Genomic DNA, 27,080 nt, shown 5'->3' with positions numbered 1-27,080 from the left:
TGTAAAGGGAATTTTTTTGTTAATGTATTTTTTACAGGAGCACAACAGATGCAGATTCCAACTCCTTGTCCTATTACCCAGGAGAGGTCCTTCTTTCTCTCAAGAGGGAATAAAAAATACCAAAATCACAAATAAATTATAATGAAGCCATTAAACAAAATGGAAATTAAGGGAAAAGTGGGAATAAGTTACTGTTGATGTGAATTTTAAGAGTCCTTCATAAAGGGTTATGTAAGAGAATGAACTAGATTCTGATTATTTTTTTGAATTCCTGCCAAGAAAATGAAAAAGAGAACAATACAAGGCTTGAAGTGCCCCATTAGTTTGCTATGAGTTTTCCTGAACATAATATGACTTCTTCATTTTACATTATAAGGCAATGATAGCAATATTTTAAAAGGCAAAATACTATCTACGACAAAGCAGTGCTTTTTCTTTGCTATTCCAATGCCACAAAAAATAGTGTTGGGCACTAAGGCACAGTCCTGGCATATTTCTTGTTAACAAGGAGAGGTCATAAAATGCAGTTTTTTCCTCCTCCATCCTCACACAAGAAAGTAAATGAAAGCACGTCTGCTTTGCAGTCACTGTCACAAGTCACAGGTTTAAATTAGCTCGCTGGGGTCCCAGGACAATGTGACTGCAAAAGCCTGCAGCTTAGCCCAGGCTGAGCGCCCCAGCACCTATCCCAGATCCATGTTTCAAACACAGCACAGCTCAAGATGCCCTCGTGGGTTATGGGAGACACAGGGCAGACACATCACACCAGCAGGCACCGCGCTCTCAGGAGCACACATGGTGACGGATTTCAGATTTAGAATTATAGAACCATAGGATGGTTTGGGTTGGGAGAAACCTTAAAGATCGTCTAGTTCCAAACCTCCTGCCATGGGCAGGGCCACCTTCCACTAGACTAAGTTACTAAGAGGCCCACCCAGTCTGGGACGGAGTCCACAGTCTCTAAGGGTCTTTTTATTCCCCTTTGAACCCAAAGAAACCCATGGGAAAAGAGAAAGGAAATGGAAAAAAAGAAACAAAAACACTAAATGAACAAAAAAACCCCAAACCACTGGCTTTTACTTCTGCAATTCCTCTGTTTCTTTTGAACTTCTGATCACACATATTTGTTATTAATTATTCAGTAGCTATGGTCCCTCACCGTATGGGGAGGGCGTTAGGTGAGATGGTGAAACTGTGCTGCTGTTCTCTGCTGTTGCTTGGTCCTACCTGATGGGAAAGGGCTGCAGCTATTGACTTGTGAGGTGTTTTTTCAGAGGAACCAAGGTCCAGCTCCACTCAGTGTATGGAAGGACAGTGTTTCCCACTTCAAAGGAGATGAAAACTGAAGAGTTGACTTCTCGTACAGAGCTAAGGTCAATATTGATCATTATCTGCTCTTTATAGAGGAAGGTTTTCAGTGGTGAATCAGATGAAAACCTGTTGAAAACACAGGGGAAACAATGTAGGTATTTATGTCAGTGAAGGGGAAGGAAAATAATGCAGTTGATTTATCTTGAGTAGCTCATATGACTTGTCTGTTCCTTTCTTGTGCTGCTGATATCTTTTGGCAACCAGCACTGCGGCCAATATATGAACACAGATCAGTTGTGTCATATCCTCTCTTCACTTCATTGACGCAGAACATGTCATAAAATCTTGCTGTCCTCAGAGCCACCTTTCAATCCCTGAGTTTGGTGACAGCAAATGTCACTTGAGAAAAGCACAAGGGCTATGACTGGTGATAATTTTGGGAAACACTGTGTGGAGCTGTGTCACCTCAAAGACATGTTCTTGTTGTGATTTGAGTGTAAATGTCATTCTGCTACTGGGTGTCCTCTCCAGGTGAAGAAGATACCCTATATATAGTTGTTGTGAGGGGGGGGGGGAGTCCATAGTTTGCAAGTCAGATGATGGAGGGTGGAGAGCCTGTGGCAACGCCATGAAGTTAGGAGAACCATTTTGGATCTCTTGAAAAAAGCAGGATTTCAGCTGATGTTCACTCTTCTGTCAGTTAAAATTAGTGGAAACCTGAAAACTGTTTCAGTTCTTCTAGGCAGATGTCTTGACTCCAACGAAGCTTCACACCTTCAGCTGCAGCAAGCCCAACACCAGGTCTTGTTGAACGGGAATTCTGGAGTTCAGAAGCCAAACCCTGCTTTTTCTGAGCTTACAGAAGCAGACATAGAGAGGTTACAGTTTGGTGAATGTAAAGAGAGCTGACAAATGGGATTCCCTACCAAAATGATTCTATATTGCATTACAGAAAATGTTGAGCTTTACAGGCTGGTAGGAGGGAGAGTCCTCCTTTTAATTAAGATTCAACATTATCTTTCACTGATAATAGCCTTTTTGTAATCAAAGAAGGTAAAAATGAAATGTATGTTACTGGGGTTTTTTTGTGTGTGCACCAATGAACAATACAATCACAATGCAGTTTTAAATTAAATTCTTTTGTTCCTTTTGTTAATTTGAGTTTGATGGCTTTCCCTGGTGCCAGAGCCTAATTTACAGCAGAGAAAATTCCCTTAAATTGATTTTTAAAAATGCACTCACATACACTACATTAACCTTTTCATTCCCTTACGGTGTGTCAAAGAAAAATGATCCCTGTAACTGTGCTTATTAGAGAGATGCATCTGTGAAGTATATTAATTGGTAGAGTTCCCATTATGCTCTGAACAGATTTTTCACATGGTAAATGAATTCCTGTCTGTGCTAAGGCTTCTCTATGTTTAAAAACCCCAGTATCCCAGCCCCCCTAATTTACCTTCTCACTGCTACTTGTCTGGTCACTTCTGAACACTTTTATCAGTTATGGAGGAGTTTTATCTTTTAATTTAGATCAGGAGAAGAGAGGCACCAAGGCCCAGGTCCTGAGGAGGGATTCTGTGCCTGAGTCCTGGAAAAGCCACAGGGAGTTAAGGATCTGAACACCTCTGAGGACATTGGCCTGTGCATGATGCAACGTGCTGTTTGCAGCACCACGTTGGGGGCTTACGAGGGGCATTGGAAGGTTCATTGCAGCATTGAATGGGTTCAGGATGTCTTTAAGTCTTGCAGAATGAGTGAGATGCGCAGGGAGATGAAGACAGAGGACCTTTTATATGTATGTTTAGATCAGGAGTTGATCTGAAGCTTCACTGAGCTCTGTAGGGAAATGTGGCAATGGCTGTGCCTGCTGGTTCTGAAAAACCCCTTGATTTCAGAAGCCAAACCCTGCTCCTCCTCCTTGGGAGAACAACAAGAAACTCCTTTCTTGGACACTTGTCTTTTTCATTCCCATCTATGGAGCTTTTTTCCATGGGATGCAATGAACCTGCCACACACAAGTCACTGAGTCTGCTTGAGTGATTTTTCTCTTTTCAAATTCTATAGCACGTTTAAATCAATATTATATCCCTACATTTATGGATAAACCACTAACATGACTCAGAAGAAGAGATGCTTTTGTCAGTGCTGTTAAGGTGGTAACATGAATTGTGCAGGAAGATTAAAACTGATCGTGGTGGTGCAGTGGCTTTACTGCTGGTGGCACCGATGGCAGTGACTCTCATGAAATAATCTTCTAAGAGGAAAAAAATTGTAATTTGTGTGTCAATCAGTTTTGCTTCTTTTTTTTTTCTTTTTTTTGAGTGGGAATGTAGATTTCTCAGTTCCATTCTGTAATTCACTCACTGAATCTCAGAATTTTATTGAATTAAGGATAATTCTTTCAAATGAAAGGTGATCAAAAAAAGTGTTCTGTCTACATGAGTTGCACTCCTGTGGTGTTGTGCCACAGTTAACACAGTTCAGTATGGGAAAGTTGGCATCTTGCTTTCCCAAGGAAAAATGACTTAGTGTTTGTTGGTTGTGTTTCCTGCCGACCAGAAAGCTTTGAAAATTAAAATAAAATTACTTTGAAAAGCCTTGCAATGTGCTGTGAGAACCCTAGCAAAACCAGAAATCAATTAAAACAGACCAAGCATAGGAGTCATAAACCTTTGGAGACCTTGGAGTCACTTTGCCTGACAGCGGCATCCTGAGCCAGCACCTGGAAATTCCTGCCAAAAACCCGAGTACCCTTTGAAGAACCATAATTCCTCAAACCACAGTTTTCCTAAACTAGAGCTGGACAAGGGCCTGGGGGAATTAACACTTGGGTTTTTTCCTTTTAATTTTTTTTTTTTTTTTAATAACATAATGAGTATCAAATCAGGATATCCATGAAGTGGTTTCTGGTTCAAGAATGTCAGAGAAAAAACCCAAGCAAATCCCATTAGGAGAACTGAGATGTCTCCCAACTACTTTGAGGACATTCTCACAGTCTGTGGACTCTGCTCCCTGCCTCATCATCCGAGTGATGCCCACGGATATCAGCACAGATTGCTGCTAGCCAGAAAGAGATAGACAGCATTCCATAAAAATGGAAAATATGACGTTTTGCTGTTTTGTCCCTTGCTCTTTACTTCTGTGTGAATAACAGGGCAGGCTCAGGCAGATGATCTTCCCTAAGAGTAAAAATTACACAGCTAGGGGTGAGTTGGGAAGTAGTCCTTAGGTTTCTGATTTGGGATTCGGATGGAGTTTAGGGCTGCATTTATATGATGGAATGACCTGGAGGGGTGAAGGGGACCAAGCATGGGTGATCACTGGGGTGATTGTTAGCATGCTCCCAGGCATGGCTTTGGCCCATTAGAGCAGGACTGTCCCAGGAATGCTGCAGAAGAGCCTGGAGTACGGAGTGGGCCAGGGACTATTTTGCTAAAGAAGTTGCCATATGGTCGTGCTGCACTGCAGTTTTGGAGGGTTTGGCTCTTGGGTAAGAGGTGTGCTCAGCTAATAACCCTTGGGACAAGAGAACTGAATGTTTGGGTGACTTTATTTACTGGTTTGTATTTACTAGTGAAACCAGGAATGAAAGATTCAGGATGAAGGGAAACTAAGCAAAAAGATCTTGGCTGTACAAGCTGGAGACAAGGGGACTTATCTGGGAGAGAAAAGCCTTCATACTGCATTCTGCTCCCACAGCTGCTGATGTCTTTTCATCTAAAAGCATGGTGTAAAACACTTACAGGTTGTTTTTCAATTGTTCAGCTTAGTTAAAATTTGTGTCACAGAATAATATCCTTTCACAATTTTCATTAAAATCTTGGCTACATACTACAGCATTAGAGACCACATATCAAATATGACTTGATCCTAGAAACAAGATTCTAGGATTAATTAAAGATTCTCTTAATGGCATAATTATAAGATAAGTAGCATCTTCATATAAATATTGCTACAATGATGAATAAAGAAATTGCATTGTCTTTGAAACATTCACACATCAAACAATTTGTCTTTTTCAAAACTGTCAATGACTGGTGTTTGAAAATAAGTTGTTTAAAAGATGTGTAAAAAAATAATCTGAATTTTAGCATCCAGAATAACTCTGGAGTTTGTGTTTTATACACTTGCTACACTTTACTTTGTTTTTAATAGGATATTCAGATGCTTGAAAAATCCAGCACTATAGTCTGATTAATTATGTTATATGGAAATGATTAAAAGACTCAGGCATGTTACTAAAAATGTTGTTATTGTCCTCAATAAGGGCAGATTCTTGCTTGAAGCAGGGAAGAACTTTTGTCCCTTGTGAGATTCTACTGGTTTATTTGTTTTGGTTTTTTTTCCTTCTGGACTCAACCTTTATGTAAAACACCTTGCTTGAGGTCCCACGGGGGACAGAAATATGTGATTTTTGCAGGTTCTTTACTAAATTTGGGGAGTGTTTTAGTAAGCACACAAAACAGATTTTACCATCACATGCTTGTTAGTTTGGACATTTTCCTTTGCTCAGTACATAAAAGTATTTAATTTTGTGTCTAACAATGGAGGTTCAAGTAATTTTCATTACTTTTGAAATCTCATTATTATGGACTCTGAGCAAACGTTCTCTCCACCCCCCAAGAAAATGAATCGTCCCTGCAGCCTCCTCCTCCATGCAGTGCCATCCCACTCCATCCTCTTGCTGTGGTCTGTCCATGTCCCTCACATCCCCGTGGAACTCCAGGACTCAGGAGCCAATCCTGTCTCTGACCTGGTTTCCCAACTGCTCCCAGGGCTGCAGGACCTTCATGAGCCATCACCTTGCAGCCCTCGTGCAAGCCACAAACCTCACCTGAAATCCCCAATCCACCATCATCCTGCAAGATGCAATGCTGGAACATATTTTGAAAAAAAAAAAAAAAGCAGCTGATGTATTTCAGATGGCAGTGGTAGATGGTGGTGGGCATGGTAGGTTAGACTGTGTGTGTTTTCCTCTTTCTGTTTTTATTTAATTTCCCCACACGTACATGAAGCTTTCTGCGTGTTACTGAGAGTTACATGTGTCGACCAAAAGAGAAACAACCCTCCCATAGACTCCAACTGCTTTAATTCACACTTGAATTCCTGGAATTACTGTGTTGCAGAGGTGTTTACAGGTAATCTGGCAAGGTAATTTTTACTTTCTTAGCACACAGTGCAACTTCTGCATCCTGAGATGGATGGACACCTCAGGAGAATGCAAAGTTAAATTGATAAATCCATTTTTGTCCCCCCTGCTGTGCACATGGATTTCATAATTCCTCTTCCCACTGTCTCTGAATTGCAGCGACCTCAAACCTTGACTGTCTTCACAGCTCTTTCCTGTGTTATTCCCAAGCAAATTATTTATGAATTAAATTTTGTTTGCCTTATGTTTTCCTTCCTGTACCATTTAGAAAGAAAGCGTTTGCAAACTAAATAAATTAAAAAAAAATAAAGCCTAGTTAATAAAATATAATATTGAACAGTATTTTTAATGCTGTCTTTCTACCCAGGAAGATTAAACACCTGACTACTTCCCTTATCACAAGTTATTTCTTGGTGTTCAGAGCCATAAATTGAATGACATTGTCTTTTTTTTTTTTTTCTGAAATACAGTTTCACTAAAAATTGCAATTGTCTTTTTGCAAATGTAAGCAGAATGGCATTTTGTTGGAATTAGGGGAGAAGACAGAGCTGAGAGGTGGTTTCCCCAACCTCTAAAATATTTCAGAGAAGCTTCTTTTCCCATTTCTCAAGATCATAATTCTTCGAGAATTTAAGTAAGGAGATGTCATCCTGGCATGCCTTGGCAATATCACTCTTTGCAGATGCTTTCTGCATGGGTATGAGCAGGCTCATGTGTGTGTGTTGTGGTTCAGTTTGGAGGGAGCCAGGCTGTCAGGGCATTGTAGTGGAAAAACTGGAGCTAAGCAAGTGCTGTGGCATAGAGAGGTCCTGGGATCAGTGCTATAGTCTGTGGCATTTGGGCATGCCAAGCCTTTTTGTGGATTTGATGAACACACAGACTCCTCTGCAATAAAATCCTAACCATCAAACCAAGTTTTACTTGTGCCATGGCAAATATTTCACCCTGGGAGATGATTTGCTTCTGTTTTAGTGGATGAATGTATGTGCTTATATCAAACACTGAAATAAAATCAAAGGAATGGTGTTGGTTTTATGGGCTCTGTCAGTATTGGGAATGGATCTTTAATTATGACTTGAATTACAGTAGCAGCCAAGGGCCCCTGTGAGGATTCACAGTCCCACCGTGCCAGGTGCTATAAAAACATCTGGGTTACAGCAGATAAATGAACCAAACTGAGGGGGGGAAAGTGAAGGAGATTAATAAGATGACACTAAATCAAGACCATCACAGTTCTTGGCTGAAAGTATGTCTAATCACTTTTATCCTGTGCTGCACCCAGGTATGATATTGCCGTCTCCTTTCTCCTGTCCCTGGGTCAGAAGGTGGCCGTGCCCTTGGCTGGAACCACTCCCAGTGCAACAGGTCCAGATGGTGTTGGCAGCTTGAATTTTTGTCACCTTTAAAATAGGCTTCTGGCAGAATTTCAGAGTCCATGTGCCAAACTTCAAATTTATTTTGGAAATTCCGTGGAATCACTCTGTCCCTAAGCACTAGGAATAGCTTGGGAATGTTTCAAATGGCAGAGCTGCTTATTTGCATACATTATAAGGGTGTAGGAGGGGGTTGCAGTGGAATTACTTCTACTTGGGTGCAAAAGTCATGTGAGATACCAGTTCAAAATAACAGAGACACTATATTATTCTTTTAGTGCTGCAAGGTCTGGAGCTGATCCAAAACTGTTTCATCATAATGCCCATAAAAATGATGGGAAGTTATTAAATATCCATTTTGGCAATACAGAACAGCTAGGAATTACAGAGACTACTGTATTTAGATCTTTTTACAGATATATTATATATATATGTATATATTTAATTTAGAAGGAGCTCCGGGTTTCATTTGTAGCTGACACAGACTGGCTTCGCTCCAGTGGAGCCAATGATCTGTATCAGTCAATGCTAGTTGAGAATCTGGTGCCTTCTGCTCTAAAACTGTGGAAGACCCATCATCTGTTAAGCTACAGTTAGGCGTGGGATGCAGATGGCATTCATTTTCTCCTGTTAGCTTTGTAATAGAAACATGTAAGACTGGAAGCTCTACCAGAGCATGAAGCATGCAAGGTTTAATTTTACAGGGAGCCGAGTGTTACAGGTACAGCCTTTTCCTCGCTCACTCTCACTCATTAATGCCCAACCTCAAACCATTTACCTACATGCACTCTGCAGAAAATGGTGAGAGGACGTGGAGCTACAGGGCCAAATGGAATGGCTTTAGGGCATTCATAAAAGAGCCTCCCAGAAATTCAGAGCAGGAGAATGTGTTGCATTGTATGCAGGGTAAAAGATTTTTCTCACAGTGCTGGGGAGTAGACAGCAAAGATGTTAACTGTTACTAAGTCATTGCTCCCTGTTAGTAAGAGCATCAACAGAAGAGGAAGAAAAACATAACGTAGTTGTCTTTCACCACTGCAACAGGCAGATGGTTTTATCCCTCTCATTTCTGTTGAGGTTTTGCAGGAAAGCCCACGTAAGGTACCATGCCTCATTTGTAAAAACAGAGCAAGTTTTTATTCCTCTCACTCTGAAGTGTCACCTTTAGCATCTGAACAACTGAGTTTACTGTAGCCCCAGGCTTGGGCTCTGTGTCTATCTGCAAACTGATTGTTATTCAGCATCACACTCCAGCTGGAGCACAGCTCAGGGTGGTCTGCAGCAGCAGGGGAGGAGGGAGGCAAGTAGGGAGGAGAAGGAAAAGGAAGAAAATAAATAAAATATCCCCAAGCAAAAGTAACTCAGCTTGAATTCAGAGGTGAGAATTATGCAGTTACGTGCCTATTATTGTTTGCCTGTGTTACGATACTGCCTAAGATCTGTAGTGACTGAGGTTTCCACTGTGCTGTGCCAGGCAGGGTAGCAAAAATAATTCCTGCCTGTGAAGAAACTCCATCCTAAGTTTAAGGCAGGGGAGCAGTGGAGGATCCAGACAGGAGAATTGTGATAAGACAGTAAGGCAGCATCAATCAGCAGTATAACCTGGAGTCTCAGTGAACCTCCTGCTGTAACCACTGCAATGCATCTAGTTTACTGCCATTATCATTGCAATTAGTGTTTCTTTTTTTGCAATATAAGGTTAATAATCTAATATCTGTACGGGTTACCCACTCACTCCTCAGCTCATTTGTTGTACTATGCAGCAGTTATAATCTGCTGCAATTTTGTATTACAAAGAACTAATTAACAGCAAGATTATTTTTCCACTGAATTCCGCAGGACTTTTTTTCCCAGGACAACAGTGTTCCCATACCTTAATTACTCAGCAAAGTTTTTATTCTGTGCCATGTTGTGAACTTGGTGAGCTGACTTTCCAGAGACATCACACTTACTGTTATGTCATCAGGTAAAAGTCTTAATTCAGACCCAGGTAGCACGAGGGGAACGTAGACTACACGTTTTTCAATTAACAGTGTTATGAGCTTGTTAGAAGATTTTTCATTTCCTGTGTTAATTAGTGTAATACTTCTGGTTGAAATTTAGGAATAAATAAGTAAATAAAAAAGGCAAGAAGCAGAGCTTGCAAGAATGGCAGGTATGGAAACTATAAAATCACTGCTATAAACCCCGATCCTGCCACCCCTTCTTGCACCTGATTTTGTATCATACCATTCATTTCTTGGGTTCTCTTTTGTCTTTTTCTTTTCTTTCATATTTACACCACTGTAAATGAGTTTAGAGCTCAGTCTCCTGTCCACAGCCATGGCCCAGTGTCACCTGCTTCAGGAAGGACCCTCACATAGAGCACCTCTATCTGGAATGTATATATTCCTGTATAACACACCTGGGATTTATTGTTATTGCACAGAAGTGGCAACTCTGTGTTGAAAAAGATTAAGAGGCCCACCATGACTCTCTCACTACTGATACTTCAAAGATTTTGGTCCAGGATGTATAATTTTAATTAAATAATGCCAATACTTGACAAGTGATGTCTGTATTGTCCTTCTTTCATTTAGCAATGTAGACATGGTTATTAAAAAAAAAAGAAATTGTGCTTGACGAATTGTTTTAAGAAGCTGTTATATTTTGTAATGTGGTCACTGTGCTGGCAGACTTTTGACAGGTTTCAAATAAACATGCCAGAAATAATTTTGTTGACAACATCTTGGATCGGAGCACATCCAGCCTTCATCCATAACGTGTCAGTACAGTGATTCTTTCACAGGCAGGAAAATATGTCACCACAGATCTGTATTTTAGAGTCTTAAAATACTGTAGGTTGTCTGGATTTATGGCTTCAAAGTCAACTTCACAGGTGGGTAGTGATATTTTTCAATCATAAATGAAGATGAAAGTGATAACGTTTACAGTTTTCAATATGCAGCATCAATGAAGTATGCTTATGTTAAAACCTGTAGTAACATCTGGTTTACTTTCTGAATCCAAAATCAATTAAATTTTCATGTAAGAGGAAGAGGGAGGTGAAAAACAAACAGCAAAGGAAAAGAAAGAGAAAACCAGGCTGGAGGGCTTTAGCTTTCTTGCAGAGGTCATACAGATGTATTAGAGTGAAGCAGAGAGCAGGTGGTTCCTACTGATGAGTGACTTTGTTTTAATTTTTTCTGTCATCTTGTTTTCCTCAGAGCAGAAACTGTGTGTGCTTGGTTTATTTCTGTTTGTGTCATATGCTCAGATTTGAGTATGAAAACCAGAGTTGGTATCTTTGGGATTAACAGCCATGGTCACAAAGGGCATCTGCTTGCTGGTTGATTTAGATCTCCATGTTTACATCTTCAAACTGGGATCTTTCAGGAAAAGGGCAAATTCTAGCTTTGTGCAGTGTGTTGGAAACAAGCCTTTTGAGGTGCCAATTCAAGAACATTATTTATGTGCTTCAATCTGTACCTGCCTAAGGCTTAATTAAACACCTTCCTGGTTTCAGTTCCAAAGCACAGAGGCTTTCCTGAGCAATGCGAATAGGCAGCTGATGTTCACTGCTGGGAAATCCAAGTGAAAGGTAGGAGTTTGCTGCCATGGGGTATCACAGGCCTCTGGTGAGGTTGTAATCTCCTAGAAGTCAAAGCTGGTCACACTGACACAGCAACATCTCTCTGGAATTAACAGAAATACAAATGGGAAGGGTCTGAGGTATCAGTGCTATCATACCTGTGGTATGATGTGTCTGCAGTTTTGCTGTAAGCGATTCTATCAAAAGAGACTTCACATGACTGAGGGGGAAAAAAAGTAGCTTTCCAAGCCTGTGCTGAATAAAGCTGTTTGTCTTTCTTTGAAGTGTCATTTATCTCTTCTTGCTTTTTATCAAGAGAAATTTCCTGATAGAATTTTGAAAAGGAAGTGAAAATGTTCTTTTCTGCTTCCTTGCAGTGTATTGAACCCCAGCGTTTTGCTTATGAATAGTTTTCCTCCACTTGATACACTAGAAATTCCCAGTCTTTTTTTTTGTTGAGATTTTGCTCAAATATTGATTGGATGCCTGAAGAATTAATAGAATTATGACTTGATAATGGATTCAGTGAAAGTACAGATATCCTGAAAGCTTAAGTATGTGTGTGTATTTCTGTCACACTCGGGACTCATGGATGGGGAAACCACACTTAATGCAAGGCTTTATTAAGCTTTTAAACTACAGCTGGGTTGTAGATATAATTCAAGTCCATGATCTTTTTTTTTTTTTCAGTTTTAAAACTTCTGACCATTTGTGGTGAGAGCATTAGATAATTTTAAAGACTGTGATTGTTAGTTCTGTAACTCTGCCATTGTTTTACCTCTGTCCCCAGACACTGTGAGGGCTTGTCTGGATTTCTCAGCTGCTTCTCCCCAGTATTCTTGTCATCCCTCTAGGTCCCCCTGTGCCCTGCTGTGAAAGAAAGAATATTTTTACCACTTGCTAAGAAGCCTTGGATTCTTTACTTGGCTTATTTATCATTTTCTTTTCCTAGGAAAGGCACAGACTCTCTTTTGTGCCTATTTTCATCACCTGAAAGATGGAGACCATAACAGTTTCCTAAAAACAGCATTAGAAGATTAAATTAATTAGCATTTGTATTCATGCTTAGGGTGAAGAGTCTATAGAAATGGAAGTATTTATATTTTTTTTTGTTTGCTTGTTTTGGAAAATTGCATTTCTCAAGGCTCCTGACCTACTTTCAGATTTTTCTCCAGTACCAATAATAATACATTTGTTCCTTCTAATTATTTTCATTTCCAATAGCCAAGTGCAAATGAGGGAAAGGCAAGGAGAGGAGGGTGTGCTAACCTCTACCCACCCTTGCTGGAAGAAAGAGAACCCTTGTGTCTTTTCCAGAACTAGAATAAGCGATGGAGTACAGATGCTGCCTCAGATGTTTAATGCCTCAGACTTGACTTTCCATTGCAAATTTATAGCCTTTGTAATGGATAGATCCCCCAACATAAAGAGAGTCTCAACATTATCTTTCTTTGTGAAGTGAATTCTTGATATGGAAATGCTGAAAAATATTTTCCAGCATCTTCTGAAATCAAATCTATGAGGTTTGCCTGGCCTCCCTGATCTAGACTTGTTGCTGTGTATAAGAAAAGTTACAGTAAGTGAAACAAACTCTGAATTACAGAAGAACTAATCATGAAAATTTTAAATTAGAAAAAAAAAACCAACAGACTTTTAAAGAAGTTCCAGCAGCTCTGTTCTAGACACACCATCTCTCATAATAAAGGAAATGAGGCAAAAATCCTAAATAGATGAGATTGATTAGGAGGAGGAGCATCCAGAGTTGTTCTGGCTGTGAGGCCAGATCCTTTAAGTGAATTCAGCCTTCCAGGAAACTGGAGTGCACTGATATTTCATACAGTTCCTGGGGCTGCTTCGGTGCGTGCATGAAATCACATGTAATGCAAAATGCTAAGGGGAATCCAGCAGAAAGCATGAAAGGAATAAAGTGCAATAAATATTTAAGATCTTGTGAATGCGAACGCGGCACTTCATAACCCCTCAGTCTCGAGAGCAGGGGTGCTGTGTACGTCGCAGGCAGAACATATGGTGCAACTACAGTGAAGCCAAAGCTAATCAGTGAATGGTGATGGAGCTTTTATTGTAAAGTTTTAAGGATGTGATTAAATTTAATGTATATGCTAGATGAGAAGCCTCTCTGCAATTCCTTCGACCTGCCGGCCTAGGAATGCACACCGCCTGCCCTGAGGAGATGTGATGTTTTCTGGGAAGGCAGAAAAGTTCACCGCGGGGATATCCGTATTGATTTTTATCTCCATGCGTGCCCCCGTGAATTATTTATCTTCCTGTATTCTGCTCTGACATCTTGTTATAAAAGTCTCTTGGAAGTTACTGTAAAGCTCCTTATTACCAGACTTAATGAGGGTTGGTAGGAAGTCAGCACTGATAAGTGAGTTTGGATGAGTGCTGGGTTGGGCAGCAGGTGCTCATATGCCAGGAGAAGGTGGGGAGTGTGGGTCTCACTATTGAGCATCCTGTGGGTACATTGCATCTCTTCATTGTGTAATGCCTTGGGATGGATTCAATTATTGCCACAATGTATTATAACAGCATGGATTGTATTTGGTTCATGGTCTTCACCTGCCATGATCGCAGGGCGTAGTTCTGAGGACATACCTTAGCATTTGGATTCTGCTGCTTGTTTCCTTGTCTAAGTGCCCTTTCTAAATGTCCATTTTCTTTTGATGTTTCCAGGAGCTGGTGGGGAGTAATCCTCCTCAAAGAAACTGGAAAGGAATTGCAATTGCCTTACTTGTTATTCTCGTTATCTGCTCCCTGATTGTCACCTCTGTTATACTCCTGACACCAGGTATTTATAACCTTTAACTCACTCCCATTCTGTTTTTCTTCTGTAATTTTACACTTCCAAGGGTAAAGGGGTTACAAACTGACTGAAAAGTCAGCATCAAAGGACTGCTCCTTCCTGTCTTTGTCTTGATGTGATGCCGAGTTCAAGGCCTTTCTTAGGAAGGTTGTTTGAGAATTTTACATTTCAATTCAAAATCAGGGCTGCTGAGCTGAGGATACAAACCTGGAACTTGACTGCCTAAGCATAGATGGGGAGTGTCATTTTAAATGTGCCAGGGTAGGGGAGACACCCACACAGGGCAGTCAGTCAGGACACAGGAACTCCTGAAATTCATGTCTACGTGGAGCAGCAGTTGCCAGTGGAGTGGCATATCCTAGACTATCTAAAATGGCATTAGATGCCTATGTCTAGACACCTAAATCCCGTCCCATTTAGCTGGATTGATTTGCAGTTCAGACCATGGTGTTTACAAAACAATTTCAGATAATGATTTACCAGATAACACTTAACCACAGAAAATAATTAGTAACTTCCCAGTAAGAAATTCTTTAAGTTAATCCTCTTACCAAGTTTCAACAAAGTTCTGTGCATGTAACCTCTGTAAATTACTTCTCTTCTAGTAGGTACTGAGGTTGTTGGCTTGAATTTTAATGTGGTGTCATTATGGTTACTGATTATTATATATTTATACAGCCCTGTAAATTTCCATGCCTACTTAGGGAGTTGAAATAACATGCTTTCCCAGCTCTGGTAAGATTGTGAACTGAATATGAAATGACAAACAAAGTGAGACACAAGACATAGAAAAGAGAATTCGGTGTCAGAAAGGGTGAGGAGTTACAATACACAGGAGAAGGCGAAGGTCCCCTGCAGTAGGATGTAGAGGAGAAGAAAAGGGGCTCCTTCTTGGATGAGTTTATGCGAGTAATATAATCTAGGGAACAGCAGGACAGAGAGCACAGAGCTGAGGAGGAGAATGGAGGCAAGGGAGAAATGAAACCATAGGAAATGGAAGAGAACAGGGTGGTGAAGTGGAAAAACGAGATGGAAGTTGTGTGGTAGAAATTTCCAGCTCATTACGTGTGAACTGACATGTAGTCCAGCTGGTCTGGGCCATCCTCCCTCACAGTTCTTATCCCACAATCCTGCTGTGTGAACTGGAGACAGTGGCAAATCAAGCAATACAGGATTGCACTGAGTTAATTTGAAAATGAGTGAAACAATCATTATATTACCCTTTTGGTTATTTATTTTCACGCCGTATTCAGTTTGTTTCATATTATCCAGAACTTTTCAATGTAAATGTAAGTAGCACATAGTCATGCCAGAGTAATTATGTCATGAAATTAATTAAGGTTAAACTTAATTAATGATCATTTATTAAATTCATTTTGCTGGTGTTCGAATTCAGCACCTTTGGACAGTGCTGTTCATCTCTGAGATGTTTTGGGGAATGGTGTGTGGACTATGCTCACATCAGGCACAACTTATTAGATATGGGAATGTTTCCTTCAGTTTTACAGAAATGCAGTCACAGGCTTTTCAAAGATGCACAGTAAAGCCTAGATTCCTAAGCCCATACCTCAAGAAGCTGTCTTGAAGCTATAGCACTGCATAGATGGGACCATGGGTGCCATTTCTATCAAAAGCAGGATTTCATATAATGGATACATGGGGAGAAGCATAACATACCTGTACAGACTTAAATACAGTTGAAGTCACAAGTCTTTCCTTTTACAAGACCACCTGTAATAACAATTTCCTTGGAAGAATGTTCAGAATGACATCTGGTGAGGACTTAGCAGCTCTGGTTTAAATTCTGGGATGCGTTATAGACCTCATTTAGGACTTCTACTCCCACAGAGAAAACCACACATAAAATCTACTGTAATGGCTGTCATGAGTATAGATACTGCAGTGCTGTTGTCCAGGTAAGTGTATACACAGAGAAGGTGTAGTGAGCACTGAGACCCTGTAGTTATTCTCTAATTTAGGAAGATACAAGTAAATATCAGTTATTACAATGACCTTCTATTTTACGTAGTGTGAAGTGGGAATATGAAATAGTCACATCAAGTTATAAATAAAATTCACCAGTGTATTTGTGTATTTATATTTGTGTGTGCATAAACAGAGATATTCCCCCTTTGGGATATATATGCACACACATAAATCACACAGTTTTTAGTATGTAATCAGCAACAACTCCAAATAGAACTGTTGAGAGATTTCCCATGCTTAAAACTTAGAAATATGCAAAGTCTTTTTCTAGACTAAAATTTCCATTCATGTTGTCTGAGATTTCTAATTACCTGATCTGCTGGCAAATGGGGCTTGGGTTGGTTTTTGCCCTGTTGATGTTTCAGATCTGTGTCCTACATGCAAATACAAAAACTCTGAGCTCAGTACTGCTCCTGTTTTTATTATGGATCCAAAGTGCTTCATGGTGAGACTCTGCCAAGGGTAAATTAGAGAGCTTAGGTTGCTGCTGTGGCTTGGCAGCAGCTGAGCTCAGTCTTCTTTTGAGCCACTGGCCCTGGAACTTGTTACGAGGATGTGCTATGGCAGAAGGGAATGGAAGGCTCATTTCACAGGCATTTCCCACCAGCCAGTGCTAAGTGAGACATAGAGGCTGATTTGACAAACATAATAATATCACGTTGCTAATCCTGACTGGGGATAGCAGGTCCCAACAAGGAAGCAGTGAGGAAGGTGGAGGAGCCTGTCCAAAAGGAGAAGCACAGTCTGTGTTTCTCTGCCATAAAATAGTTCTCTGGAAGAAGAAATGTTTATCCTCTGGTAGCCAAACTGAAAATTGTGATAGATTCTTGAACAAGAGGCAAGGAAGGGGTGGGAGAACAGTGAAGAAAGGAGGTAAAGCAGTTTCGTGGATGTTCATGGGGAGCTGATGAGAGTGACATGAGATAAAAAAACCAAGCCCAAACCAGAACACACAAACACAAACCTCCCACTTCACTGCAGATGTCTTGAAGGGGGTAATGCAGTCTGGCTTGGGCAGAGCACAGTTCCTGAGAATGCTTCAACTGTTTTTAAGTCTTCCTTCTGATGATAATGTTAGAGTCCAGCCTGACACTGTCCTTCCAGTACAAATAACCTTTTGCATTTTACCTCTGAGTCCCTTACTTGTTTCTGTCTATCTCAGCCCTCTTCCTGACTGGGAAACTATTCTTCTCTAAGTATTTTGGTGTTGGTTTGAAGGCCTGTTTTGCAGTTCAGTACCACGGCATGAAATGCAGATGCTCTAAACCCAGTGCCGAACATCATACAGTGCCTACAGAGAGTAATTTGGGACATATATGGGGTAGATTGCAGCATGTAGACATGTAGTCCATGTTCAGAAAAAGTAAATTGCTTAACTGGACCCTTAACTTGCACCAGGACTGTGAAAACTTGGGTAATCTCCTGGGTAGTCTTCTGCAAAGTCAAGAACAACTGGTAAAGTGGGAGATGGGGAAGATTTGCTTAGCAGGACAGATAATGATTAAGGTATTTAATAATTGGGGAAAAAGGGGATTTGTATGTCTCTTCAAGATTCTTCTTCAAATCAGCCCAAATCTTTAAAGGTTTCGACTCTTGATTGAGCTGCAGAAGGGCTGAAATCCCTACTGGTATGGATTTCTCAGGGGCAGGTCACTCACCCTCCTTCAAGATTAGCTCATAACCTGGAATCAGTGGTCCTTGCATTCAGCAGACATGGTCATTACAGTAGCAGTGCTTTATTGCTACTGATGCCTGCGCCTTATTTTATGAAATCCTGAAAACATTTCAACATTTCTATGATTCGTTTATCCTTTGCCATTCTAGAACAACATTCTCAAAAGAACCAGTGGCTGTGTGAAAGTTTACATTTCATTACACTACAGTACACAGCATGTGCTGTTGCCTATGCTGAGGTTCTCTGATTTCATGTGTGTATGAGTCCTGCCATTCCACCCACCGTTGAAAAATGTGAAACTATTTATACAAATGATAACAGAGTGGGTCTGAGCCTGCCCTAATTGGTAGCTGCTCATTTGTCGCAGCATATGGCGCCTGTAGAGGTCCCATCCAGGCACTGTTCTTTGTGCATTTATACAAAGGCATGCAAAGCTTTATAAACATGCATGTCTGTGCATACACACACACATAGCAAAGCTGAAAAGAGGACCCAGCCTACAGAAATTTTGAGTAAAATAAAGCCTTCCTCTAATTCCATTAGACATTTTGCTTAGACAGAGGCTGCTTTCTCATCCCCTCTGTTTGGAAATGGAGGCAAACAAGGACTTTTTGCATATCTGTTCCTGATATTTAAACCTTTGTTGAGATATACATCAAGCTTTCTCCTTTCAAATCTGACCTTTAAATGAATAAAAGAAAGTACACTCAAATCCTCATTAAAATTTTTGCGAAATCCATAGGAAACATTTTTCAGAGATGGTACCAAGCATTAATTCACAACATGCTGTCAGACAGTCAAATGCGTTGCCTAGAAAGCTTTGTATGACTTTTGATACTCAGGAAGAGCAAAGAAATATCCTTTGACCAGCTCTGCAGGAGAGCAATTTGTTTGTTCACAGTAGTTATATATAAATGAATATTATACACTGTTACAAAAAGGTGGGATTTTACAGAAAGGAGAAAGGCTACCTATATGCCTGGTGTGGTCCCTGCCATTCGGGCACAGAGAGGTTATCTGGGGGAAAAGATGGGCTAGGTCTGCCCGGGGATCAAGCAGGTATGCTGAGGTGGGAAAGGAGCTTCTGGTGTGCTGGCCACACACCCTGGTGCTTGCAATGCACCCAGGAGGTGTGTGAGAAAAGCATCTGATGTTTGCCTGTAGCAGACCACCAGTGGTGATGGAAAGAAAGGTGGGCATCCAAAGGTGGCTGAAACTTTCTGACCCATCAAGCAGCCTCTGAGCATTGCTGGAGTTGAGAGGAAGCTTGAAAGAGAGGAGGCAAAACAGGCAGTGAGGTCCACTCCTTGTTCCTTTCTGTTTGAATTTCCTGGGTTTCTGGAGGATCTTTGTTCTTTTTGTGTTCTGGAGAGCCAGGTTTTGTCAGTTCAGCCCATGTTTGTCCACACGCACTTCAAGGATGAAGTGCAGGCAGATGAACCAAAACACAGGGTTCCTGTCATGCCTTTAATGTTGAATCAAAACCAAAATGGTTTCCATTCAGTTCTCTCAGCACATAACTTTGATGTTTGGATGCTGAGTTTCTGACTTGGCACTCACATCACCACTCCTTGTGCCCCCTGCACTGCTGCCATGCTGACATTTGGGTCTGCTGGGCCAGGAGACATAAATGTACAAAATGTGGTGGCAGATGCTCAGTGCAGTCCTTCTGTAAGACCAAGGAGGCCTAAAGGTCCCTGCAACTGGATGTGGACACAACTTGTGTCCACCAGCTGGCTTAGACACCCTGAGGCACTTAAGAGACTGTGCTCAGGACAGGGAGGGTGCCTGAGATCCCGCAATTGCATTTTTTCCTCTATAAATAGGGCCAGAGGAATAGAGCAGGCATTCTTAATCAGCACTCTGACTTACCTGCCTGTTAGAGGGGAGGTCAACAAATCTGTTTTTTTTACTAAAATTCATTGATTGATTTATTTGGTTACTTGTGTTCTCCCCAGCTCTATGGCCAAAATTAATGTGGTCCATTGTTTAATATAGGACCGGTTGCAGCTCTTACAGTAAGGGGACAGTAAGGAAATCTCACCTCATGCCTCAGGGAGGCTCCTGCATGTGCACACTTCAGGTGCTGCCTTTGCCTCCTCTTGTTGTCCCTTACGAGGAGTTTGAGTGCTGTAAAGGTACAGAGGTGATGCAGCTCCCAGCCTGGCTGTCTCCATCCTGCACAAAAAGGGGGAATACAAAGGGCTTCCCACCCTGCCCCTTCCCAAATCTCCACCACAGTGGTTTTTTTGTGCCTGTCCTTATGCCCACATGGTGGGGAAGAGGGTGTCTGTGTTCCTCAGGGTGGCATTTGGGAAGCAGCTCCTGGAACAGGCTCCGACCTCCTGCTCTGCTCTACCTGACCTCCCTGGGTATCCAGTTCTGGGGACTTGCACCATGGTGGAAACTAACTGGAACCATTTCCTGAGGTTATTGTCACCTATATTTTCCATTTTGATAAATAAAATTATGCAGAATAGCTTGGCATAGTGCTGTCACATGGAGGGATTTGGCTGAGGACTTGTATTACTGTGTTTTGGTATTTGGAAGCCACATTGAGCAGCATCATTGAAACCTCAGCCAGACTTGGGAAGAATATGAACATGGAAGAATATAATTTAATTTGGTAAAAATGATAGTTTGTATTGAAACATCTTTCAGTGGGACAAAACACTGTTCACAGGTAATTTTGTGTCATTTCAGGTAGCTCAGGGGTATCGGTTTAGTATAGCAAAGAAGACTTTTTTTCTTCTACTAGTTACCTTCAAAGTCTGATTCCACGTTTCTAATCATGAATGTTCAGCGTAAGTTTAGCACTAAACAATGTTAAAGGTAGCTAAGGCTGCAGGATGCTAATAGACCTCGGGTATGAGGATACTGTAGTGAGGAGAGATGCTGTGGAAATACTCGGAATGTAGCCTCATCTTGTCTTTGAAAGAGCTGACTGAAATGTTTCCATGAAAATATTATTTCAGTAAAAACTGAATGTTGAAAACAAATTTTTCATAGAGGGTGGCTGCTTGTCATAACAAAAAAAAATGCACTTGATGGGAAGACAGGAAAGAAGGAATATATTAATCAAAATTGTTGGGTTTAGTTTTTCTCTAAAATGTTCAGCTTTGATATTTCCATGTTTGCAAATGAAACTGTATATCTTTTCACTAAAAGTTAAAACTAGCATGGGCCAGCTATGCAACACCTAAGGATTTAGGGTTATGTCTCACAGACTTTTCAAACATATTTCTGCAACCAAGAGTCTGATTCCCATGGAAAATCTTTTGAGAATTTCTGAAGTAATGTGCATGAGCCCTTATAAAGTTAAATATATTTCCAACTATGGTTCTGCATGACAGTTTTTAAGGAAATAAAAATATAAGCTGTAAAAGCTTGGCCATTTAAAATGCTTTTTGAAAATGTGTCTAATGATTTCAGAAATGTTTTAGTGTTAAGTAGCTTTAATATACTTCGAATAGTTGACATTATATATCACTATGACATCTACAGGTGTGTTTTCATGACTTTAAAAATCTTCTTTGATCACATTTTGTCTGGAAATGTATGTTTTGGACCATGTCTTGGTCTTTTTGTAGTTGTTGAGACCAGGCATGAATAACAAAGAGGTTTCTGTTAACGAACCATTAGATGGTCCTTTTATAACACCAAATATAGGAAGGGACCTGTGTGTGGACTGTTTTCCAAATAAGATGTTTGCATGGCACTATTCACAGTTCCTGTACTTTCAGACACATTTCAAAGCTGAACTAATGGCAGTTTGGTTTTAAATCTTTTGCAGTTGAAGATAACAGCTTGTCTCAGAAGAAGAAGATAACAGTGGAAGATCTCTTCAGTGATGATTTCAAAATTCATGACCCAGAGGCTAAATGGATAACTGGTAAGTGAGGCATAAGCATTTTGCAGTGTCTTTGCTTTGCTTCCTTGCTCCCTGCACATCTATTTTTCATGTCCTTCTTTATTCCTCCAGTTCTTTATTTTGGTTCTGAAATTATAGAATCAAGGAGTGGCTGAGGTTGGAAGGGAACTCTGGAAATCATCTTGTCCAACTCCCTGCTCAAGTAAGGGCAGCTAGAGCTGGTTACCCAGAATCATGCCCTCAGATTCCTATTTTAAATCCTCAGATTCCTATTCCAGTTCTTTTCCTCTTTAACATGCAAACTGCTCTGTTATAACTTTTTACCTAGGGCCCTCCCACGGGCTCATAGATAGGCATGGAAAACTACAGCCTTTGTCTCAAAGAGTTTCCAGGGCTTAGTAAGCGTTGTTAGCGCATGGTTGCAAGAAGTGGTTGGAGCACCATCAGTTATTATTTCACCATAAACAAAACTGCAGATTTATATTCCCTCATCAAAACATTTTTTCCTGGCATAGAGGTGAAGCATTGCTAAGCAACAGGCAAACAGTGGTCCAGCAGCAGCTGGGCTGGGGCTTGCACACAAGCCATGTGCTCTTTTTATCCTCTGCTGCCTTACATTTTCCAGTCAGGGGAAAACCAAATAATACTTGAATTAATGCATGTTGTATTTGCTGGAGTGGAGCTACTTTGGGGGATGTAGATTCCAGCTCTCAGTGGAAATTGCTGCAGTCAAAACAAGCTTTGGCAAGAATAAAATGATTTGTTGTATGCTGTTCATGTAAGTTCCTGTCCAAGTCCTATTATCGTGAAGTTATTAGTTTTTATTTTGAATTTAATGGGAAACTGGATCAAGTCCTTCCTTGTGTTTAGCTTTCCTTGTCTGCTATGCCCATTGGGAACAATTTTAATACTTGTAATGAAAAGAGTGAGTGTTAAAGGGTAGTGCTGAATTAACATATTCCCCAGCTGCAACTTCTCCCACCCACTCAAGTAGAGGGGAAAGCAGTTGCAGATGATACACACCTTCAAAAACACACCTGCCAGTGGGCAGGAGCTCTTTTTCAGACTGTGTTCTGTGTGGGAATGCTGCTCCCCATAACCGCTTTCTGGGAATAATAACAGAAATATCTGCATTGCAGTTCAGAATTTTCTATCCAGCATCCTTTACCTTTTAGCATGGGTATTCCAAATGGCCTTAATGAAGGAAAAGGTGTTTTATTGAGAACCTAACTGCTATTTTCTTTATTTGCTAGAGTATAACAAATAGAATATAGTGGAGGGAATAATAATGAATTAAGTAAACTTTTGCAGGAACAGAGAATGAAGTATTGCCCTAGAGCTGGCTATAATATTCCTCCCACTGATGAGTATCACTTTATGTGGATATAAGGCTTATTTTCCGCAGAACTGCAATCTTCTGTGAAAAAAGTAACATTTCCCGTGCTGTTCCAATTATGGTCAAATGCTAAAGCAATATAAACTTTTATTAAGAGTCTGATCTTGACTGTTTTAAAATCCTGTCATGTCCTCTTACTGACTCCAGTGCAGCCTTGCCAGACCTGAAATTACTAAAATATTGTTTTTGTAAAGTGCAAAACACGAAGTCATGTTCTGCAAACATGTATAGATATTTTAGAATTACTTATTCTATTGCTTTGGTACAGACAACAACTGACACTGCTTTTAATATGTCCAGAGGAATTTTATGAAGCCAATAGGTACTCTGTAAATTTACCCAAGGGTGACTTTGCGTTTAAGGGCAAGATGCTAATCTGCAATGTCAATCATCTGAGGACCCAAACCCATTTTACAACATTAATTGCTTTTCTGTATTGTAGTTGCTTTCCTCAGCTCTCTCTAGCTGGCTGAGTGGTGAAATCTTGATTAAGTCCCTGATAAGCAATACAGAAGACCAGTAGCCAGATTCCTAAGCACACTGTTGTTATTGGTCTCTTAGTTTTCAGAATGCAAATGAAAGACTCCGAAAATGCTAAAGCCAAACTAATTAACTTAGTATAGCGAGAATGCTGGAATGCCTTAGGAAAAATAACTTGCATATTTTAAAATTGCATATTTAAAATTGCATATTTAAAATTGCATATCAACTCACCAACTGAGTTGATGCTCTGTGGAGATCCACACAATTGTTAAAGGATGGGTACCTGTTATGTATCCTTCTTTACCTTCTTCTGTTAATTATACAGCAAAATATCTTGTTCATTCAGAGATCTGCAAAGTTCAGTCCTCTTGGCTCTTCAAAGCCCTGTTTCCTTCCTTTCCCTCTACATTATTGCAGATGACAGGAGATTGGTGGCCTTGCCAAAGATGAAGCAAGCTTCATGTTTAGGAGTATTTGAATCATCTGAGGGATTTGCTTGCTCCCAAAATAGTTCAGTCATTCTGAACACAGGAACACATTATCCTGTGTTCTTCCCAGTAAGCAAGGGGCTGATTCAAACACTCTGAAGGAACAAGGTCTTTCCTTTGTCTTGAATGAGTCTTAGAGCAAGCATTAAAATAAATAAAATATTTATATTCAGGGTGACACAAATATGCTGAAAGTTCCCTGAAACTGATGGAATGAGCTCATATTCTTGGTTCTCAATGGGCAAGTGAAGAAATAATATATTTCTAGTCAGTAGCTTAGTGTCATTCCATTGATTTTAAAGGAGCTAGCTAAAAAAAAAGAACCAGTCTCAAAACTGACATAAGTAGACTTTCAGTGTAAAAATTACAGGCTTTTTCTCAGCTTTCAGTCACAACTTGTGGCTCATTTGTGGATATGTTTGCACCTTTTTTATTGGAATTGCAATTAAATTTACTTGCACAAAGTGAGAGATGTGCCAAAGTTGGAAATTTGAACCTCTTACAATTTCTGTTAGGCCACTGTAATTTCAAATTCCAATTTGCATTTTTATCCAGTGGTTTAGGGAGAGGAAAGAATATTTTGATTAATTAGCTGCTGTCTTCTGCTGCCCTGACCATTCTTGTCATTGACTCCGCTAAGAGGGGAGCAACACATTCATAGAGCATGTAGTGACAAGACAAGGGGGAATGGCTTCAAACTGAAGGAGAATAGGTTTGGATCAGATAAGAGGAAGAAATTCTTTACTGTGACCGTGGCACAAGTTGCTCAGAGAAGTTGTGGTTGCTCCATCCCTGGAAGTGTTCAAGGCTGGGTTGGATGGGGCTCTGTTATACTATAGTAGGTGTAAAGCAGTGAAATATGAGGAATTTGAGATTGTGCTGGTGGTTAAATGGCATTCCCTGCAGTCTAAGTGCAAAGAACCTGAGCTGGGTCTCTTTTCCAGCCCTATTTATCCCAAGCATTCTCCTATGCTCTCTCCTCAGTGCTTGGTGCTTTGCACTCTACACTGCTCTATTACCATCCTCTATCGTGAACTTCCCTTTCCTGTACAACTAGAATTACATTGTCCATATACTAAGCATGCATATGAGCTCCAATCAGTGGCTCATTTCATACTGTGTATCTTAAATGTTGTATTTGAACATTTCCTTGTTTTCATATCCCCCTCCACAACCTGTCAGGGGTGTCCCATGCTGGCCCTCTCCCATATGACACGTGGCCTGCTCATTAGTCTCGTCCCTAAGTGCCTAGCAGTTCTGCTTGTGAGCTCCACATTACCTTGTAATTACCTTCACAATTACTGGACTTTTCCTGTAATTCCTCTCACAGTGGATTTTAGCTCAGGTTTCTGAAAAGCTCAATGGGATGCTACAATGTTCCTGTGGCGGTTGATGAAAACCAGGATAAAGAAAGCCATCATCATTTTGTACTGAAGAGGAGCTCAGTCATCTGATTTCTCCTGCAAACAATAATTCATAGTCATTACCTAGACCTGAGAAGTCATTACTGGCCTGAGAAGCCAGTTGGGTTATGAGTGCTGGTTTTGTGGATCTGTTGAGCTGTAGTGATTCCTGTCAGTTGTGAATCTGATCCCCAGCATCTTGGGAAGAACACTCCTTCATGGGGAGGGAGCATCATGCCCAGCGTCAAAGAAAGCGGTAGAGACCGAACCATGTGTGCCACCTGTGGAGACTTATGCTTATCTTCTGTCTTTGTACTTAATGGCAAACACATTTTGCCCACCTTGAAAGTGCTTGGCTGCTGTTGTAGTTAGAAAAACACAACAGTGGCCTCTAATATATGGACAGAGGTTACTGTGATCGATTGGATGCAATGTGCCATCATTACTTACTTCTTAGAGGATATTTTCCAGCCTTGCTTTTGGCATCTTGAAAGACAGAGTGTATTTAGCAGTGGCTGTTGTCAGGATTTTGGGCTGTATGTTAGTGACTGGAGGTTTTAATTAGGAGTGCATCTTCTTTGTGCTAGACACTGGCCAGACAGTCCTTACAGAGCGGTTGTAGCCAAATGAGGAGAATAAAGGTTGAAATGAAGAGCACAGTATAGTCAAGCAGTGAGGAGCACTGAGATACAGGGCACCAAGGGACGTATCTGGGGTCATAGGAAGTTAAAAAAAATGTGAAAATCAAACCCTGCTCTCCAAGCAGCTCTCCTGCTGCCCAATCACTTCACCTGCAATGTTGGCAAAATAGTATTTATTCCTATATGAAGAGGAATAGTGGGTAAATTTGCAAAAGGCTCTGAATGACATTTTCAGAAATGGCTCAGTTATTTGGAAACCTGCCATCCAGTGACAGCCAGGACCATGCTCACCTCTGACAATGGCAGCTAGGCTTTTATCTCAGAAGTCCCTTTGAAAAATGCACTAATAACTAATATCTAAATATAATTGAGTAATTCTTTTATCTTTAATACCGAAGCACATATGTTTTGTTGCATGTTTTACTAATAACATCATAGAAGCCCTGGGCTGTTTTAAAGTCTAATATTGAATTTAATGACCTAGAACTAATAAGTTTTATTTACCATACTGAAAAAAAACATTGTGTAGTAACTGAGGTAATTTATTTCAGTTTACCTTTAATAATAATGCTTGGATCAACAATACTTGGATAGTCCAAATGCCCCCAAGCCTCTTCTCTGCAGTGTAAATCCATTGCACTGTATTGATAAAAGCATTGATGCATTTCAAATGATGCAGATGTGCGTGGAGTAAATGAATTATTTATAGGTTACTTTGCATAGATATTAAGAACTTTGTAAGTGCTAATATTTTTCATTGTGAAAAAGGTTTGCATTAAGGTGCTTGCCTTGACAGCTCTTAAGACTAAAATTATCCTGCTAGAGAGCTTACAGCATGGTTAACTGGAGTGCAGGCTTCTCTGGGCTGCTCCTCCACGGACCAAAAGCTTCACAGAATCATTAAGGTTG

At 40.5% G+C, this 27,080-nt stretch overlaps 1 protein-coding gene across 1 annotated transcript in view; it reads left to right on the top strand.

The window, feature by feature from the left end:
* The window catches only part of DPP6 (dipeptidyl peptidase like 6), a 250,407-nt gene that overhangs the window by 64,993 nt on the left and 158,334 nt on the right, over positions 1-27,080 (top strand). The window contains exons 2-3 of the mRNA XM_051812890.1: positions 14,099-14,213; positions 21,683-21,781. Coding sequence (XP_051668850.1) covers positions 14,099-14,213; positions 21,683-21,781 — 214 coding nt within the window. The remainder of the gene's footprint in view (positions 1-14,098; positions 14,214-21,682; positions 21,782-27,080) is intronic.

Source organism: Manacus candei, unplaced genomic scaffold, assembly GCF_025592945.1.
Source record: "Manacus candei isolate 608988 ecotype Guabito, Panama unplaced genomic scaffold, ASM2559294v1 h1tg000089l, whole genome shotgun sequence".
Lineage (NCBI taxonomy): Eukaryota > Metazoa > Chordata > Aves > Passeriformes > Pipridae > Manacus > Manacus candei.
The sequence above is the reverse complement of the archived record's forward strand: the minus strand, read 5'-3'. Positions and strand labels throughout refer to the sequence as shown.